Source organism: Akebia trifoliata, unplaced genomic scaffold, assembly GCF_017979445.1.
Source record: "Akebia trifoliata isolate Shusen 1 unplaced genomic scaffold, ASM1797944v1 Contig00348, whole genome shotgun sequence".
NCBI lineage: Eukaryota > Viridiplantae > Streptophyta > Magnoliopsida > Ranunculales > Lardizabalaceae > Akebia > Akebia trifoliata.
This window is the reverse complement of record NW_028236975.1, coordinates 45,454-62,474: the sequence shown is the minus strand read 5'-3', so window position 1 is coordinate 62,474 and position 17,021 is coordinate 45,454. Positions and strand designations below refer to the sequence as shown.

The 17,021-nt window shown below is 37.0% G+C and overlaps 2 protein-coding genes across 3 annotated transcripts; both read right to left on the bottom strand.

Annotated features, from left to right (window-relative positions):
• Positions 1-1,045: 1,045 nt before the first annotated feature.
• LOC147381572 (uncharacterized) lies at positions 1,046-1,546 on the bottom strand. Its single transcript, XM_086430252.1, has one exon. The coding sequence runs from the start codon at positions 1,544-1,546 to the stop codon at positions 1,046-1,048; it is 501 nt and encodes a 166-aa protein (XP_086286378.1).
• Positions 1,547-3,698: 2,152 nt separating this feature from the next.
• Positions 3,699-16,406, bottom strand: LOC147381571 (cellulose synthase A catalytic subunit 3 [UDP-forming]-like). 2 transcript variants are annotated; one of them, XM_086430253.1, is made up of 15 exons: positions 16,229-16,406; positions 15,776-15,933; positions 15,464-15,653; positions 14,267-14,484; positions 14,054-14,171; positions 13,323-13,524; positions 12,399-12,665; positions 11,546-11,891; positions 11,305-11,442; positions 9,261-9,386; positions 8,963-9,175; positions 7,999-8,263; positions 6,460-6,662; positions 5,294-5,644; positions 3,699-4,289 (listed from the first exon to the last, which is right to left on the bottom strand). In XM_086430253.1, exons 2-15 carry the CDS (start codon positions 15,797-15,799, stop codon positions 3,705-3,707), a joined length of 3,246 nt encoding a protein of 1,081 aa, XP_086286379.1. In that variant the 5' UTR covers positions 15,800-15,933; positions 16,229-16,406; the 3' UTR covers positions 3,699-3,704. The 2 variants fall into 2 exon arrangements, with proteins under 2 accessions (XP_086286379.1, XP_086286380.1); XM_086430254.1 differs by lacking the exon at positions 15,464-15,653.
• Between the last annotated feature and the right edge of the window lie 615 nt (positions 16,407-17,021).

The following is a 17,021-nucleotide window of genomic DNA, read 5'->3' as shown; positions in this document are numbered from 1 at the left end:
TAACCGCCTTCCTTCGACGGGTGGCTCTTTTATCTTCCTTTGCGTCTCAGTTCCAGGGCATTTTACTGGCTTTAAAGCCAAATGGAAACACCATTGCGCCATCTCCTGATCTCCTCTGACTTCCATCACCCCATCTTCACTCGAAAATCGGATTACCTGATAGTAGGTCGACAAAACAGCCTTCATCTCATGTATCCACTTTCTTCCGAGGATTGCATCATAAGTTGAGTCTGTTTCGATCACTATGAACCTCGTCATCACCACCTTTGATCTTGCCATTACTAGGAGGGTAATCTCTCCCATCGAGCTACTTGATACCCTGTTGAATCCGTATACGGTAGATTGTGTTGGCACCAGGCTCTCTGAGATCCCCATTTTCTTCGCTGCCCCCAGGAAGAGGATGTCTACTGCGCTTCCTGCATTTATGAGGATCCTCCTTATGTCCACATTTCTGATTGGGAGAGCTATAACGAGCGTGTCCTGATAAGGCATAGTCGTGCCTTGCAAGTCACCTTTTGTGAATGCTATCACCCTCTCCCCTACTGCTGGGCTTGTCACCTTCACCAAATGTACTCCCGAGGTAACATGGTTTACACTAATTTCGTGCTGGATTTTCATCACTCTTGCCCTGGCTAGTTGTCGAGACTGTCTATCTGACTCATGCACTCCCATGATTGTGTGTACCACTCTGCGTACCTCGGGTTCGCGCCGCCCATCTTCTTTAGCTTGCTGGGGTGGCGGTCTTCGATTATTTTCCCTCGAGGCCTCTTTCCTTTCCTCCTCCTGTGGAAAACACATATCTCCTGAGCTTCCCATCTTCAACCATATCCTGGATGATATGTTATAATTTATAACAATCCTCAGTTGGATGGTCTTCCGCCCTGTGGTATTCACAATACGGCTTTCCCAGTTTGCTTCGATAATCCCGAAGTGGTTGAACGAAACCAAGGTCGGTCCTAATATGCCTTAGTATCGTAGACAGTTTTTTATTGAGTGGTATATATATTCGTCCCCTCTTCCATCTTGATTGTTCCTTTGGGCCTCGTCATCTTTTCTTGCTATCCCCCTCTCTTAGCTCGGTAACTACTTTCTGGATCGCATGTCCACCCTTGCTGTTAGCAACTGTTTGTGCTCCCCGACCTCTACTTTTTATCGACTCTTCCACTATAATGTATTTTTCCACCTTCAAGTACAAATCCTCAAGCCTTGTGGGGTTGGACTTTATAAGTGATTCATGCACCCGTGTTCCAGGAATAACTGCTGCAACGTAAGCTGTACACGCGGTCACTTCATCTATGCCTTTGATAGCTATCACTTTGGTTCGAAATCGAGTAATAAAAGACCGTATGCTTTCTCCAACCTCCTGTCGTAAGTTGAAAAGGGTGTTAACCCCGACCTTCTTCTTTCGTAAGTGCACGAATTGTCCGACGAACGACTCTTTTAGGTTGGAAAAATTTGCTATTGACCCTGCTGGTAATCCTTTGAACCAAGACATAGCTCCATGCCTAAGTGTGGATGAGAAAAAGTTTGCAAAGTAAAGAGTCATCGCTCTATTATAGTACCATCTGACTCCTGTAATGAAGGACATGATCCATGGGATCTCTCGTCCCGTCGTACGTCTCAAACTTTGGTGCATGGAATGCTTGTGGGGGTTCCGAGTTCATTATTGTTGGTGATTTGAGCTCCCGAATTGCATTTCAAGCTTTTTGCCTAGGGTCATTTCCTCGAGCGAGTTCCTCATCTCTTCTCTTCAACTTTTCCTCCACCCCTCTCCTTGTCATTAGGTCTCGAGTTTCGAAACTTCCTTGCTGCGTTCTCACTGTTGTAGAATATATAGTTGGACCGGCCTTAGTTTTCTCAACTGCACGGACCGTAGGCCCTCGACTTCCTTCTCTATCTAACACCCCTCCAGTCTATGTCCCTTTGCCCAGCTTTTGCCTGAGCTCCTCATTCTCTCTCTTGATGGCCGTAATTTCATCATTCTGCTTTTCTAACCCCCTACGTATCTCTTCTCTCATCTCTATTAGTAAGTTGTACATTGCAAGCATGAGATCCTACGATGTTGGAGGTAAGTCCGTTGGTAAGGGGTTTGATGGTTCTCCACGCACCTCGCCTCTAGCTTTCACCATGTTTGTCGTTTTTCTCCTTGTAAGTTTACCACAAATGGCATCAAATTGTAGATGCAATTTCTTGCACTACCTCGAGATACCCTTCAAAGTCTCCTTAGCTCAGTGGGTGCCTACAATAGGACCACCCCGATGATCAAGTTAGAATTATTGTCGAGTTATTAAAGAGTTCTCTAAGAAGTATTTTTTCTAACCTTTTCTATGGATTACAACCTGGTATTTATAAGAGTCCTGATTGGCGGATCTTCCAATATGTCCTCAGAGTGGTTTACCTGCTTTTTAGCCCGTCAATGACAGTAGTGGCTACAATTGCTCTGATAGGTCTAGGGCAGTCGAAACCGATCTGTTAGATCATGCGTTATCATGTCTGTCATCTGTCATGCCAGTGTTAGTGCTGTCACCTCTATCACGTTAGTCTGAAGTGTTCTGAGCTAGTCTCAACCGGCCTGTGAACCTCAGTAACACTTCATTTAGTCGGTGGGTCGATAACTATTTTCTTGGTAGTCACGTGTCAATAGCTCTGAGAATTGCCCTCCATAGAAACCAATGCTTAAAGGATGGTGATGCAGCTAGAAGTAGGCTCCTGGCATCATCACGAAACCTTATTATCTCATATATTTGGTGTCAGCCAAATGAATTCTATTCGTCTGATCAGGATTTCGTGAGGTACCCATTAATGTAAGGAAAATGTGGATTGAAGGCCTATCGAACCAGATTATTCTCATTTAAGCCCATGGTATATTATTGCCCTTAATCCTCTAAGTAGACCTTGTATAGTAACAAATTGTTAACCAAACAACTATTCCAAAAGACTGATTTGTTAGAGAGGGGGACAACTATGAATATAAGAAGGTCGGTCATGGGGCTTTATTGGGGGAATAAGGAAAATATACACTCGACAATTCCCCTCAGTGAAAAGAATCGAACGTGTGACCTATATGAATTTAACGCTTTGATACCATGTTAACCAAGCAAATACTCCAAATGATCAATCTATTGTAGCGTGTGACACACCCGAGAGAGGAGGAAAATATACAAACACAAATCTGACAAAACTGGTACTTGGCTTGAAGTAATATTACCAAACATCTGAAGTGATTCCCACCAAAAAAAAAAAAAAAAAAAACCACGATTTGTAAGAAAACAACTCCAGCAACCAATTTTATTCGGACAAAAATTTGCCAGTTGTCTAACAAATATTACACAACAGAATGCTTTTACAGTTCCTATCCACACTTTGGGGGTGGTTTGCACGCACAATTCAGACTTTCCATGCCGCCCCATGAAACACCCATTAAGGCTATTTTCCAAGTTCCAGCACTTCCAATTCCAAAGCCGGTTGATGAAAAATAGGCTTCAATCAAGAAAACTAGTGTTTTCTGAATAATTATCAGAAGCCAGCATAAAAGATGAAACACATTTTCTTGGTGCCCAGCTTTTCAATAAACAGATAGGCCTTGTTTATCCTGGCCATACTCTCTACAAAATAAGATAAACAAACACCCCAACCAATTAGAATCATAATTAAACTGAAACCCTGTATAGATTAGGCTTTTAGTTTTCTTTCTTTCACACCCTCTAGCAATTGATTCCACACTGTGAAACATCTGGACCGGTAACTCGGGTGGTGAACGGATCAATCCGCACCCATAACAAAGAGAAGATGGAAGCAAGGAGAATTGACCAAACAATCACAATGGTGGGTGTCCGGTTCTGTCGTCCCATCAATCCCTTGAGGAAAGGATACAGATGGACAATCACCCAGAAAGCAAAGAATAGCTTCCCAAAGAGGGGACCCCATGATTGGTATCCACTGTTAATAGCATAGGAGATCCCAGCAACAACTCCTACCAAGTTAATTATGAGGAGTGTGGTGGGTGGAATGAGAAGAGTCGTCCATTTGAACATGTAAAGCTCGGTGAAATCACCATCCTCATCTGATGCTTTGGAAGTGACAGTGAAGTTGGTGTCAATCCCTGCAAGGACTTTGAGTAGACCTTGAAAGACAGCAAAAAGATGGGCAGACACACCTCCTATAACCCAAAATTGTTCATTTCTCCACCATTCGTCAATCCCAACGCCACTCCACCGCATCTCCAATATACCCGTAGCGAAGATGGAAAGAAAAAGGGTTATAAACCAGATACTAGCAAAGTTACTGATCTGCAATAAAAAATAATGATCATGTAAATAACCATTCACTAAATAAGGAGAATCTCAGCCATTTCAAACAATACTGGTTAAAATGAGGAACTTCTATTGGCACCCCAACTCTTACTTATTACACCCAATTTCTTAAATTATTTACCCCCCCCCCCCCAATAAAAGATGATCACAATATTCAAATAATAGAGAGCTTCTATTGGCACCCCAACTTTTAATTATTGTCAACCCTTCACTTGGTATCTTTATTTTTAATTGGGTTTTTGGGGTTGGTTCAATATTAAATACCAAAATCAGTAAACAAGAGAAGGAAGGTGTCAATTGTTTTAATACTATACTGCAAAAGCCCAATTCAACCAAAGGCATGCAATCCCAAAACACGGTTGGCACACAATAGAAAGAGTCATGATAAACTGACACTCTTGACGTGGCAGTGCACAGAACCATAGATCTTTTTCTTCGAGATACACAAGGATCTATGGTTTTGTTCACATGCCACGTCAAGAGCGTCAGTTTATCATTAGTCCATTATAAATAGCATCATCTATGTTTTGGGTAGAGTCCGACTAGCCTTACTAAGGGTCCTTTTGCTCACCTTGTGGCATCCAAAAACATGATCCAATGCTTTAGGGTTGTAGAGGATAAAATTCTATGAAATTTGAAGGAAAAACTTTTTCCAAAAAAACGAGAGGCTATTTTTCACTGTTGAATTTTAAATTTAAGTTTGGGAGTTAGGTGAAAGTTCAGTAGCCATCCATTTTCAAAACCTTGGATAAGCTCAAAAAACATTGCTTTTTGAATTTTTCCTTTTTTTTGGGTCTGAGTTTTTTTATGAAATTTAGAGGGCTGTGGGGTTGATGTGGTAATCCATTTGAGCAAAACGACCCTTAGAAAAGGCTTAAAATCTTACTATCTTACTTAAGAAAGTATTTCACTTTTGTGTATGGATTTCAACCCCGGTGACCTCTAATGATTTTCAAGTTGGGGAAGGTAGTCGTAGTTACCTGTGGAATGATAAACTTTCCTGTTAGAAGACAGACAGCCGGTAATGTACAATATGCAAGAAGAGGAATGGCAGTAATTGGGTAAATAGTGGTGTTGATGTATGCGAATCTCTCAAGCCATTTCAGCCTTCCACCGTAACCATACCATATGGGACAGTGCCGACTAAGAAGAATTTCAACAGAACCCAGAGCCCAACGAAGCACTTGGTTCAGACGATCTGAAAGATTAATAGGAGCAGATCCTTTGAAGGCTGGGGGCTGAGGCATGCAATAGATTGATCGCCAACCACGAGCATGCATCTTGAATCCTGTTAGAATATCTTCTGTAACAGAACCATAGATCCATCCTATCTGTAGAAACAAAAGGCAATGTTTTTGTTAACAAACCAAGATGAAAGAAATGACAGAAATGTATGTAAAACAAAAAAAAAAAAAATTTACATATACAGTTAACAAGGTCTTGTCTTTATGGTAAAAAAAACCATTCCTGTATACCATTAAGCCCCAAAAGAGAATATAACTTCTCACAAAACCCATCCAAACATGTTGGTTCCTCGAGAAAAACATAGTACATGAGTTGTTCTGTGACACCCAATTCTGAAATGTGAACCTAGAGGCTTGAACATTGGATGCAAAACTAGAGAACAAAAGTTACGACCATGAAGTTGAAGACAATTTGGTTATTTTGTTAATCAAGACAATGTCCAATCCTTCAATCAAGTTTACAATGAAGGGTTTCTTAATCATTTTCTAAGTATCAATTTCAAATTTCAAATAAAATAAGCTTTGCCACTTGGATCCAATTTAGTAAGTTTGACACTTCTTACACTATCAACCTGGCAAAACCCTCCTTTATCCAAGTTTGGGCCTGCATGCAAGCCTACACTCACTTATGATTGACTTAGGATATGATTCAAGAGAAAGTTGAAGGGTCAAGTAGGATTCACGTTAACAATCCCAACCATATGGTTCAAGAGAAAGTTGAAGGGTGAAGTAGGATTCATGTTAACAATCCCAACCTTTGGGATAAGTTATAGATGATGATGATGGTGATGGTGATCTCTCATTTTCCCTTAAGTTTGTTTTTCATTCTGGAATCTCTATACATGCAAACTAAAAAGGTAAAAGGTACAAAGAAGAAGAATCAAATAAGAGAACCAACATACCTCACTTCCCCAGTCCGACTTGTCCTCATATCCACAGCTTATAACATGGATAGCTTCTTTGAGGAGAGTCTCCGGAGTGGCCGACTGAGGAACACCACCATTTTCCATGAGCGTAGAAGCAACAAACACAGCTGACTGACCAAACCTCTTCTCCAGACTCATCTGTGACATGAGCAATGACTTCTCATCATCAAATCCAGTACCTGATTTTCAAATGGGCAAAGGAGGATCAATATCGCATCAAAACAAGGACAAGAGATTCTATATGGATTAATAAGATTTGCCTGAATCAATCAATGTTACCTAGGCATGCAATGGGGGTCAATGTAGAAAACATTTTGGTACCAACAAAATAAGACAATTAAGGATAGAAAAAAAAAAAAAAAGTAGATGGATAAAATAACAGAGCTTCTATTGCCACACCAACTTTTGCTAATGCCACCCCAAGACGTTTGCTAATTCTTTTGTGATTTACATATGAATTGGGGTGGCGTTAGCAAAAGTTGGTGCGGCGATAGAATCTCTCTAAAATAAATAATAATGAAAATCAGAAACTGTTACAAATTGAATTCTTAGAGAACTCTAATATACATTAAAAAACAGAGATATTGTTGCAGAGAAACAAGAAGTAAATGGCAGATTATACTTGGACAGAGATATAGATACAAGTTCGCCAACCCAAAATGTGATGACAACATACTTTGACTTCAAGAAATTTTATTACATGTTTTGGTATTTACATCACATAAATTGTAATGAAACTTCTAGTGATGCATACTTTCTAAAAGTCCCATCAGTTCAAAAATACTCTTTATATACTTCTGCCTACAAAACAAACTTGGAAAGTGTTATGAGTTGGAGAAATAATCTATGTAATAAAACACAATGGTTGTCTTCCCCAGTGTTGTCAATTTCACATACATCTCAAGAAACAATTTCAACTTCATTCCCTATTCTATCATCCCCTTTCAAAGAATACCCTTTCAACTTTATTGCTTTTTCTCTTTTACCAATTTCCAACAATACCCTTTCAACTTTATTTTCTTTCCTCTTCCCCCCTTTTTTTAAATAATACCCCTCTAACTTTATTGCCTTTACTCTTCTACTCCTTTTCCAATAGTACTCCTACAACTTAATTGTCTTTCCTCTTTTACCCCCTTAATCCCAAAGAGGATGACCGTGCTGTAAGCATAGGCAAACTCTAGTAATTAATACAATTGTAGACAAAGAAAACTGTAGTATAAGCATGCATGAGGACTTAGACCATGGCTCAGTTGGTTTGACATATTGCAAAACAAATTAGAGCTCGTGGGCTCAAGTCCAGCTTACCAATCCCCCAAAAAATAATATAAGCATGCATGCACGTATCTGGTAGCAGTTATGATATCTTATCATGTTAATATACGTATGCTGGGCCATGTTGAAGAATCAGGGAATCAAAACAACTAAGAAAATGAAAATGTCAGTGCATCCAATCAGACATTGCATCATGCATTCAATTTGTGGACTTGGTGAACTGAAAAATAAAGACAATATTACCTTCAACCCCCTCTTCAATATCTTCCAGATTGAATATTGGCAAGGTAGGGTCCACATGCTTGCCAGATTTCTTCTTTTCTGAGCTCTTTTTGCTTGATTTTGAACCCTTCTTCCGTACTCCACCAAAGCATGTGGAGAGAAAACTTGATTTCCTATGCTTAGTTTTGAGAGGAGGTTCGTAACCATATAATGCAGTTCTATTGAAAACACATCCAGTACCCACATAAACAGGACCTTGGATTCCATCCAAACCTCTTAAATTGATCTAAAATCCAAAAGAAAGAAGCAGAATCAGAAAAACAGGCAAACAAAAGATAAGAACGGCCAATATCAAACAATAATCCTGCAAGTAAGGCATTGACGTTTAGAAGTGTGACATTACGTATTGCAGTGGCTTCAACCCCAGTTTATATTAAAGAGCTGCTATTGGCATCCCAACTTTTACTTATTACACCGCAATTTCTTAAATTATTAATCACATCCCAATAAAGATTAAAAGACACTCTTCAAGCATTAGAAAGGTCTGGCTCAAATTCTAATCTCAACATTACAGAACATTGTAACACTTTTGAAACAATTTCAGTAGCTGTTTACAAATATGATTAGGCTCATGTAAAATCCTAAACCCAAAAAATAGACATCTGGCAAAAGGTAAAAAAGAAAAAACGAGAGAGCTTCTATTGCCACACCAACTTTTACTTATTCTCAACCATTCACTTATTTTCTTTATTTTTAATTGGGGTGTAATAAGTAAAAGTTGGGATGCCAATAGCAGCTCTCTTATATTATTGTGTGAATATTGAATTTGTTTCATCACTTTTAGGACACTAAAGATGTCCATGAATAGTCCAAACCAACTAACGTATTGGACAAACAATGCATAGACGAGCAAAATCAAATAAATTCATGAACGAACAAAAGGAGGATAAATACAATAAAATCGAATGAGAGAAAAAGGACCTACATCAAAGAAAACAGTATTACGATTGGCGTATCGATCATTCTTATCGATACCATCAAATCTCTGTGGAAATTGAACATAACAGACTGATTTCCCCAGGTTTGGGTCCATCATAAAACACATAGCTTCACGCAAGGCCTTGCTGTTGTTTATGTAGTGATCACAATCAAGATTAAGCATGTAGGGTCCATTGGTAAGAACTGCTGACACACGAACCTGTGAAGGAGGGATACATGGCTGATTAGAAATGATATGCACCCAAATGGATAAGCTTCTCATTGGGATTATTTAGAAAACTTACAAGTGCATTCATTGCACCAGCCTTCTTGTGATGTTGGAAGCCTGGACGCTTCTCACGAGACACATAGACCAAGCGTGGCAACTCATTACCTTCACTGTCCAGTCCTCCGCTATGGCCTAAGAAAACCTGTAAACAATGATATTATATTCAAGTTGAGTGACATATATTGGGGATGGGAGTGAACTACAGAAATCAGTCCTTGCTGTAGCATAGAAAAAAGTCACGACCAGCACTTCACAGTCGAAACTCATAGTTGAATTAATAAATCTGTGTGGAAAATACATGGACGAGAAGCGACGTGAGATTTGGTGTCCAATAAGTCTGTGGAAATTTTTGTTAGCCAAATGCAAATAGTTGGTATAAACTGCATTGCACAGATACAATTACAGATGTCAGAGTCCGACATGGGTAGAGTGTCAGGTTGGGCAAAACGTAAAAAGTAAGATTCCTGTACTCCGCGTTGTATTTTAAATTAATGTAGAATAAATAATTTATATTAATATAATAATAAGGACAATAATGCATTATGTGATGGGATACATATCAATAAATAAGAGTATAGAGTTCACGGGGACTACTTTTGATGACTTTGTTTTTAAATGGAACTCTTTATGTAATCATTGATGTTTTGGCTTTCCTTTGTTTTGTTGATATTTAAGAGGCTTCCTTGGCTTCCTTGTACTTTGTTTTCCCTCTTTTCATTAATATATTATACTTATCAAAATAAATAAATATGAGTATACAAATATTTGCAGGTGCTAGTTAGCTTAGTTGGTAAAGTACTGGGTGATGATACCATATACCTGGCTTCAATTCTCCCCAACATCGAGTTACTGATGTCATAAAACAGAGGCTTGCCAAACAATAAAAAAAAGGTACATATATTTAAAAGTATATTTGAGATTTTAAAAAAAAAGTTTCAAGTTGGAAAGATTTAAATTTATATACTGTGATAATTTTTTTTTTATACCAAAGATATACTATGATGAATACTATTTGACATCTTCCAAAAAGAAAAGGAAAGAAAAATGGAAGTGTCACAAGAATACATGAAATGTAGGATTCTGAACTTCCAAATTTGTCTGACACTTCGAGTGAGCATCAAGAACCATCAACTACACTCATTTGACTCCACTTACTTTATAGTCTTTAAGCTCTAAGTTTGCTACTTACATGAGTCTAGGGTGAAGTTGAAGTGCCATTGCCTCATCCAACTGAACGAGTTTCCTTACCCATTAAGAAAAGCCAAAACAACATAGGGGAAACAATACACTGCTGCCTCTGATTATTGTTCATCAAATGAAGAACTTCATACCGTTTGGGGTATGCTGGTCTTCGTCAAAGTAAATGTATAGAATGGTGTTTGACAAGGAATCTCCAGGTCTAGTTTTCAAGAATATATTTTTCTCTTATAAGTAAAAAAATTTAATCAATGAAAAGCAACAAAAAAACAGGTGATCAGGAACATCGACCAACAAATGACCAAAAGCAACGCTAGAGTGTTGGAGGCAAAAGAGAGGCGATCATGAGATCATCATTGACGATTTGGTCTCTTATTCCGTTGAAGTTCAATTTTTATTGAAGTTAGAAGGGTGTACTTTGTGGGTAGGTGGGGTTTGTAATAGGATGGGAAACTCTTAAATTTTCCTTTGTTCATAAAATTCTTTTACTCATCATAAAGGACCAAAAGCAACAAAAGAAAAAAAAAAAAAAAAAACAACCTATGCATGATTAATGAAGGAAGCTATTCAAACAAACATCCTCCCATCTAAAAAGAAATTCATAGCTGAAAAACCAGTAAGAATATGAAAACTCTTTCGTATTCATGGTCCTCTATTTGAAGGACTCCAAAAGGTTTCGCTTCAATGGTTTTGTTGGGATATTTTGATAGGGAACTAATTGTTTTGGTTATAGTAGAATGTGTTTCTCTTTCACCACCCCCCAATTCAAAAAACATTAGATCAAGGAACCAATATTAGTCAAGTTCAGCTATATATATATATATAGATGATTAGATCAATGAAAGTCAAAATGGTGGTCCAACCTGGATCATTCCTGGATGATCTCTGGTATTATTCCCAGGCCATGGTGTACCATCCTGCATGATCCATCCCTCATCAGGAACTTTTTGTGCCTTAGCAACAAGCCCATTGACACGAATTTTAAACTCTTCATACTCTCTCTGCAAATATAAGTACCACTAACACCATTAAGGATCCATGAACATAAAAAGGGTTAAAAAGAATCATAAAAGACTCAATGAAAATAACAAATTATCTATCTACCTTCATAGCTCTGCGATCTTTGACAAATGATGGTTGAACTTTATCTTTCAAGTAGTCAATCTTTTTTGCAAAGTACCATTCCGGAGCCCGGGGTTCAATGCTGTATTTCTTGCAGAAAGGAACCCATTTCCGGGCAAATTCTGAAGTTTCAGACAGAGCCTCAAATGTCAACATAGCGGATCCATCATCAGAGACATAGCAAGAGACTTTGTCAACTGGATAGTCAACTGCAAGGATTGATAGCACAGTATTGGCTGTTACAAGAGGAGGCTCCTTTAAAGGGTCGACAGTACTGACAAAAATATCAACAGCAGCCAACTGAGATGGCTCTCCTTCTCGGTCGTATCTGTAGTCCACGTGAAATTTTGATGAGAACTCTGAAAATGAGTAAAACTAACCTTCTAATATAGAGTGCAAAGCAAGTAAAATGATTACATCATCAATGAAGAATTTAGTATAAATGAACATAGTGACAAAGTTGTGGTTCAGGAATAATTCAGCAAGAGAAAGTTTCAGGAAAAGTCATTCTCAACATCGGATAAATTAAAAAATAAAAATAATTTTTTAAATTATAAAAAATGTAATAAATATGTATTTCATATGTTAAATAATACTTAAAAAATGCTAAAAATAAAAATAACTTATAATTTTTCAAAAAATCGTTGATTAAATCATGATTAATCGTGATTTTTTGAAAAATCAAAGATTTTTTCAAACTTCATGATTTTTTGAAAAATTAATGATTTAATTGACAACTATTAAAATCGTGAATTAATCGCGATTTAAAAAAAATATATATTGTAAATTTTTTTCACTGTGTAAATGAATGAGGAAGGGCGTAAGAATGTTTTACCTAAGAGCAAGCCTGTCAAGATACGTCTCGCGGTTTACAGGAAGCCATTTAGGGAACTGATCCAATATCCACGAAATTGCAAACCATATCTCACATATCACAGATATCAACCACAATGCATATGCATTAGGGACAGGGTTTGTTAGACGATAGTGCAAGAAAATGGAGAGAATAATTAGCCGTAGAACAATGACCATCCTGTAAGGGTTTATCCTAGATGAAGGAATAGAAACCTTCCTCGAAAGAGGCTGTCTAGCTTCATCATTCCTGCATTGCAAGGGAAACAAGAAAATTTTGAGGATAAGAAACTGTCCCATTTTTCTCTAATAATCAAAAGAAACATGAAAATGAATATGATCTTAGAAAACCTAAGCATGTTAGAGAATGCTTCATACAGAAGAATTTGTTCAACCATACATGGTTACAAAAACATTAGGAATCTTGAGACTTGCTTTAGACTAGAAAATAACTAAAACTCAAAAATGACTACAATACAAAAGGAAAAAAACACTTTCCTTAGTAAGATTTCAACCCTTACTAAGGGTCGTTGAGCTCAAATGGATTACACGTTGGCAATCCAATACTACAGTCCTCTAGCTTTCATGGGAATACTCATATCCAAAAAAACAATTTCTAAAACGCAATTTTTTATTTTGGACTTGATCCAAGTTTTTGAAAATGGATGGCTACCGAACTCCCAAACTTAAAGTTAAAATTCAGTGGTGAAAAGTAAGTTTTTTTCTATTATTTTTGTAGTGTTCATAGAATTTTTTCCAGTACATCCCTGTGGCATCGGATCATGTTTTCTGGATGCCACAAGGTGAGCTCAACAACCCTTAGTAAGATTTGAAATCTAACTAAATTAGCAAAGCTAGCGGCTAGCCTTACTCATGCAAAAGGTACTCAATCAAGTAGGAAACTCACAATAAAGAGTCGTCTATAAGCACATCGGTACTAGCATCAATATCTCCACCTCCCCTGCCTTCAGATGCAGCATGGCCAGTGCTCATTGGAACCCCATTCTTCTCCTGCCTCACCTTCCAGCCATCAACCCTTTCTTTCCAGGCTACATTACCAAATCCTTGTGAACCAAATTCTCTCCCTGGATCTACAACCCTAATATTAGCTGCAAAAGGAATAATACCGAAAAGCTGGAATCAGTATCAATGGACAGCACACACATCTTTGCTATTATAATGAGAGAAGGAGTAGTAGACATTCGAATTCAAATTTGAGTGGCCATAAATGCCCCCACTTGTATATTTATATTTAATATAATTAAGGTCATTTTGGTAAAAAAAACAACGAAAATAGCAACCCAAGACCGTATAATCAAGTTCCTTATCTTTGCTATTATAATGAGAGGAGGCGGAGTAGACGTTGTTCGACACCAAAATTTGAGTGGCCATTTTGGCCCCACTTTTACATTTATGTTCAATATAATTAGGGCCATTTTGCTAAAAAAGAAAGCAAATAGCAACCCACGACCATATAATCAAGTTGCTTGGTTTTCAAAATTACAAAAGTATCCTTTTTACCATGTAATCTTCAGAAATCCTTTAATGAATACTTTAAATTACAAATAAGCCCTTATGATTCATGTGCGTTTGCACATGCCACTTTCTAGTAATCGATAATATGTGAAAGATGCATACGTGATTGATTGATATCTGCAGCATAAGGCAGTGGGTACACACGCTTCCCTCCGCCACCAGCGCCAGGGGATGCCATCGAAAGATGATCTGGAGATGCCACTGACAACTCTCCTGAGACCTGAATAAACAAAGCAAGAAAAAGATTCATTTCAACAGAAAATTATTGTGATCAATAGTGATAAGATTTACATATTAGCAAATTAATCAACCTACCATTTGACCATTTGTTAGCAACGGAATGTGGTTATGAGGAGTCTCTTTATCATAGTTTGGACCAATATCCTCCCCTCGACCATAGCTCATACGCCAGCTCAGCATGCGCTCAGCAATCTTCTGCTTATGGTCTTGATTCCCAGAAGAGTAATTGATATCACTGGCTGTGTCATCAGCATCACCATCCTCCACTTGGTTTCCATGAAGAGGAGGGATTTCTGCAAATAAGCAAAGTAACACCACATCACACCTTCACTGTTATAGATTTATGTCTTGCAAAGAGTACATACCATCATAGTCACGAAGTCAGGGTTCAGGAAAAAGTTGAAAAACACCGGAAAAAATCGGGAAAAAGTAGAAATAGTGTTAGAACAATATAAATTTTTCTACTAAGTGATTATATCATCAAATCTTATTTTAAACTATAAGAATAAATCATAAAAGAAAAAAATTAGAGCTCTTATATGATTTTTGAGTTTTGAATTTGATTTTAGTTTTAGAGAAAACTATGTTTATTAAAATATTACCCTTTAATTTTGTACTAAATTGTTAAAACATCCTTTTGGGTTTAAAATTTCTAAACATAATCATGTAATGTTAAATTAACTATGAAAAAACCCTCCAACAATCGGACGATTAAATCGGGAAGTTCATTTAAAACACGATTTTTTTGAAACTTTGCGAATTTATTCGTGATTTAATAGACAACCTATAAAATCATGATTTAAAGTCAGCGACTTTGGTGACTATGCATACCATTGTTTCAAAACTCGGTTTGACGTCTCGTCTATGGACGAGACCGATTTGTCTCAGACAAGATAAACCATTTAACTTGGTTTATAATGATTTATTCATATATATTTATATGAAAATAATTATAAATATTTTTATAAAATAAGTTAGATTAGAAGATGTTTAGTCATCAAATCATGTCTTATTTATATAACAAATATTTAAATTCGAAAAAAAATATTTAATCAAAATATACAAAACCCCAGTTGACTCGGTCAAGTTTTTCAAAATATAGTCCGAGTCATCTCGTTTATCTTGTGAGATGGTGTTAAGTGTGAGACTTGTACATCCATCTCGTTGCTGAATGATGCTGAGATGACTCAGGCGAGTCATCTCAGTCTCGGATGAGATTTAAAACAATGGTATACATACAAATAACAATGATGAGACTCAAATTCAACAAACCAGTGTGCCTCTTGTATCTAGTCTTGCATTGAGGGCAAGACTGGTTGCCATCTTTCATTTCGTACTCATAGCAAGGCCTACAAACTGGAAATGCACAAACATCGCAAGCAACAAAGAGTTCTCCATCTGCGATTGTGCCAACATTATCACCACAGATCTGGCAGACCTTACCACCCGTATGCTTCAAAGGCTTCGGAAGAACAAACAAGTAAAGGTGAACAATACAAACAAGCCAGAAAAAAAAAAAAAACAAAAATATTTATGTGCTAACAAATTTTGAAATCTAATGTCGAATTGGAGACAAATACTAACCCCAGATTCTCCCTCTGATTCCATTGGGATCTGAATTGTCTCTAACTCAATTGCGGATAATATATGTAGGACCTATTCAAATTTTAGCGAGATCTACTTGCAGAGAAGGATTGATTGACAGATTTCTAAATTAACAAGCTAGATCAACCTTGAAACACCTGAAAAGAGAGGATTATAATCAGATTTTTACCAACATTTAACAAATCTTCTTTAACAAAAATATCATAACATAGATCTAGAATAAAACAAGAAGATTCCTACGACAATTCAATCCTCAGCTACAGTCGAATTTGCAGGTTTTGACATCAAATTATTACCAGAATTAGGATTACATTGCAGAATTCAAATTGTAAATGGAATTAGGTGTGAATATTGATGATGAGAATGAATCTTTAAAAAAAAAAACAAGTTCAATTCTCAAAGAAATTAACTCAAATTCCTTAAAAAGTATACCTTTTAGGACAAAATTCACAAAATTTGTAGCAAAGTACTTCAGAAGAACACCGATGGATCGAATATCAAACAACAAGAACAAATTACGACGTAGAGGAGGAGAAATCGATCTGCTTGGTTCATGAAGAACTCGAACCAGTAGCAGCTTCTCTCTTTCTGTTTCTCCGCTTTGTACGCACATTTGATATTGATATTTATATTTATACGTCAAATAAAAGTGTGATTTAGAGATACCCTCACTCTCCCAGTCCCCATATTTTTCAAACTTAAATAACATATCCCTGGGCCTTGGTCTCTTTGAAGGACTAAAAGAAAATGACCTAAATGCCCTCAATCTTCAACATTCTGCAAAATTTTCCTAATAATAATCCACTGTTTTTAATCTCTCCAACCTCTAGGGAAAATGTTTGCAATCTACTCTTTAATTCATGGTTTTCTTCAACCTCCTACCTTGGGATTCTATTTTTGAACCTAATTACATTTAAGTTTAAAGGTTAAGATGGGAGTATTTTTGAAATCCAAATTTTGATTTCAAACCACTTCTACTCTGGTTTCTTTCATTATAATAATAAAGATATATAATATAAATTATCTGATTATCATATTCGACAAACCAAACTTAATTTGTCCTGATAAATAAATGGGCCTAAAACATTATTCAAACCTAATTCATAATGATCCAAATAGGTTTTTACACCAAATATATGACCCATTGCTAAATAGTCCTCCAAAAATCTTATTTTGTTGACGACATTTAAAGGTTGATGCGGATAAAATACTAATATATTGAAAT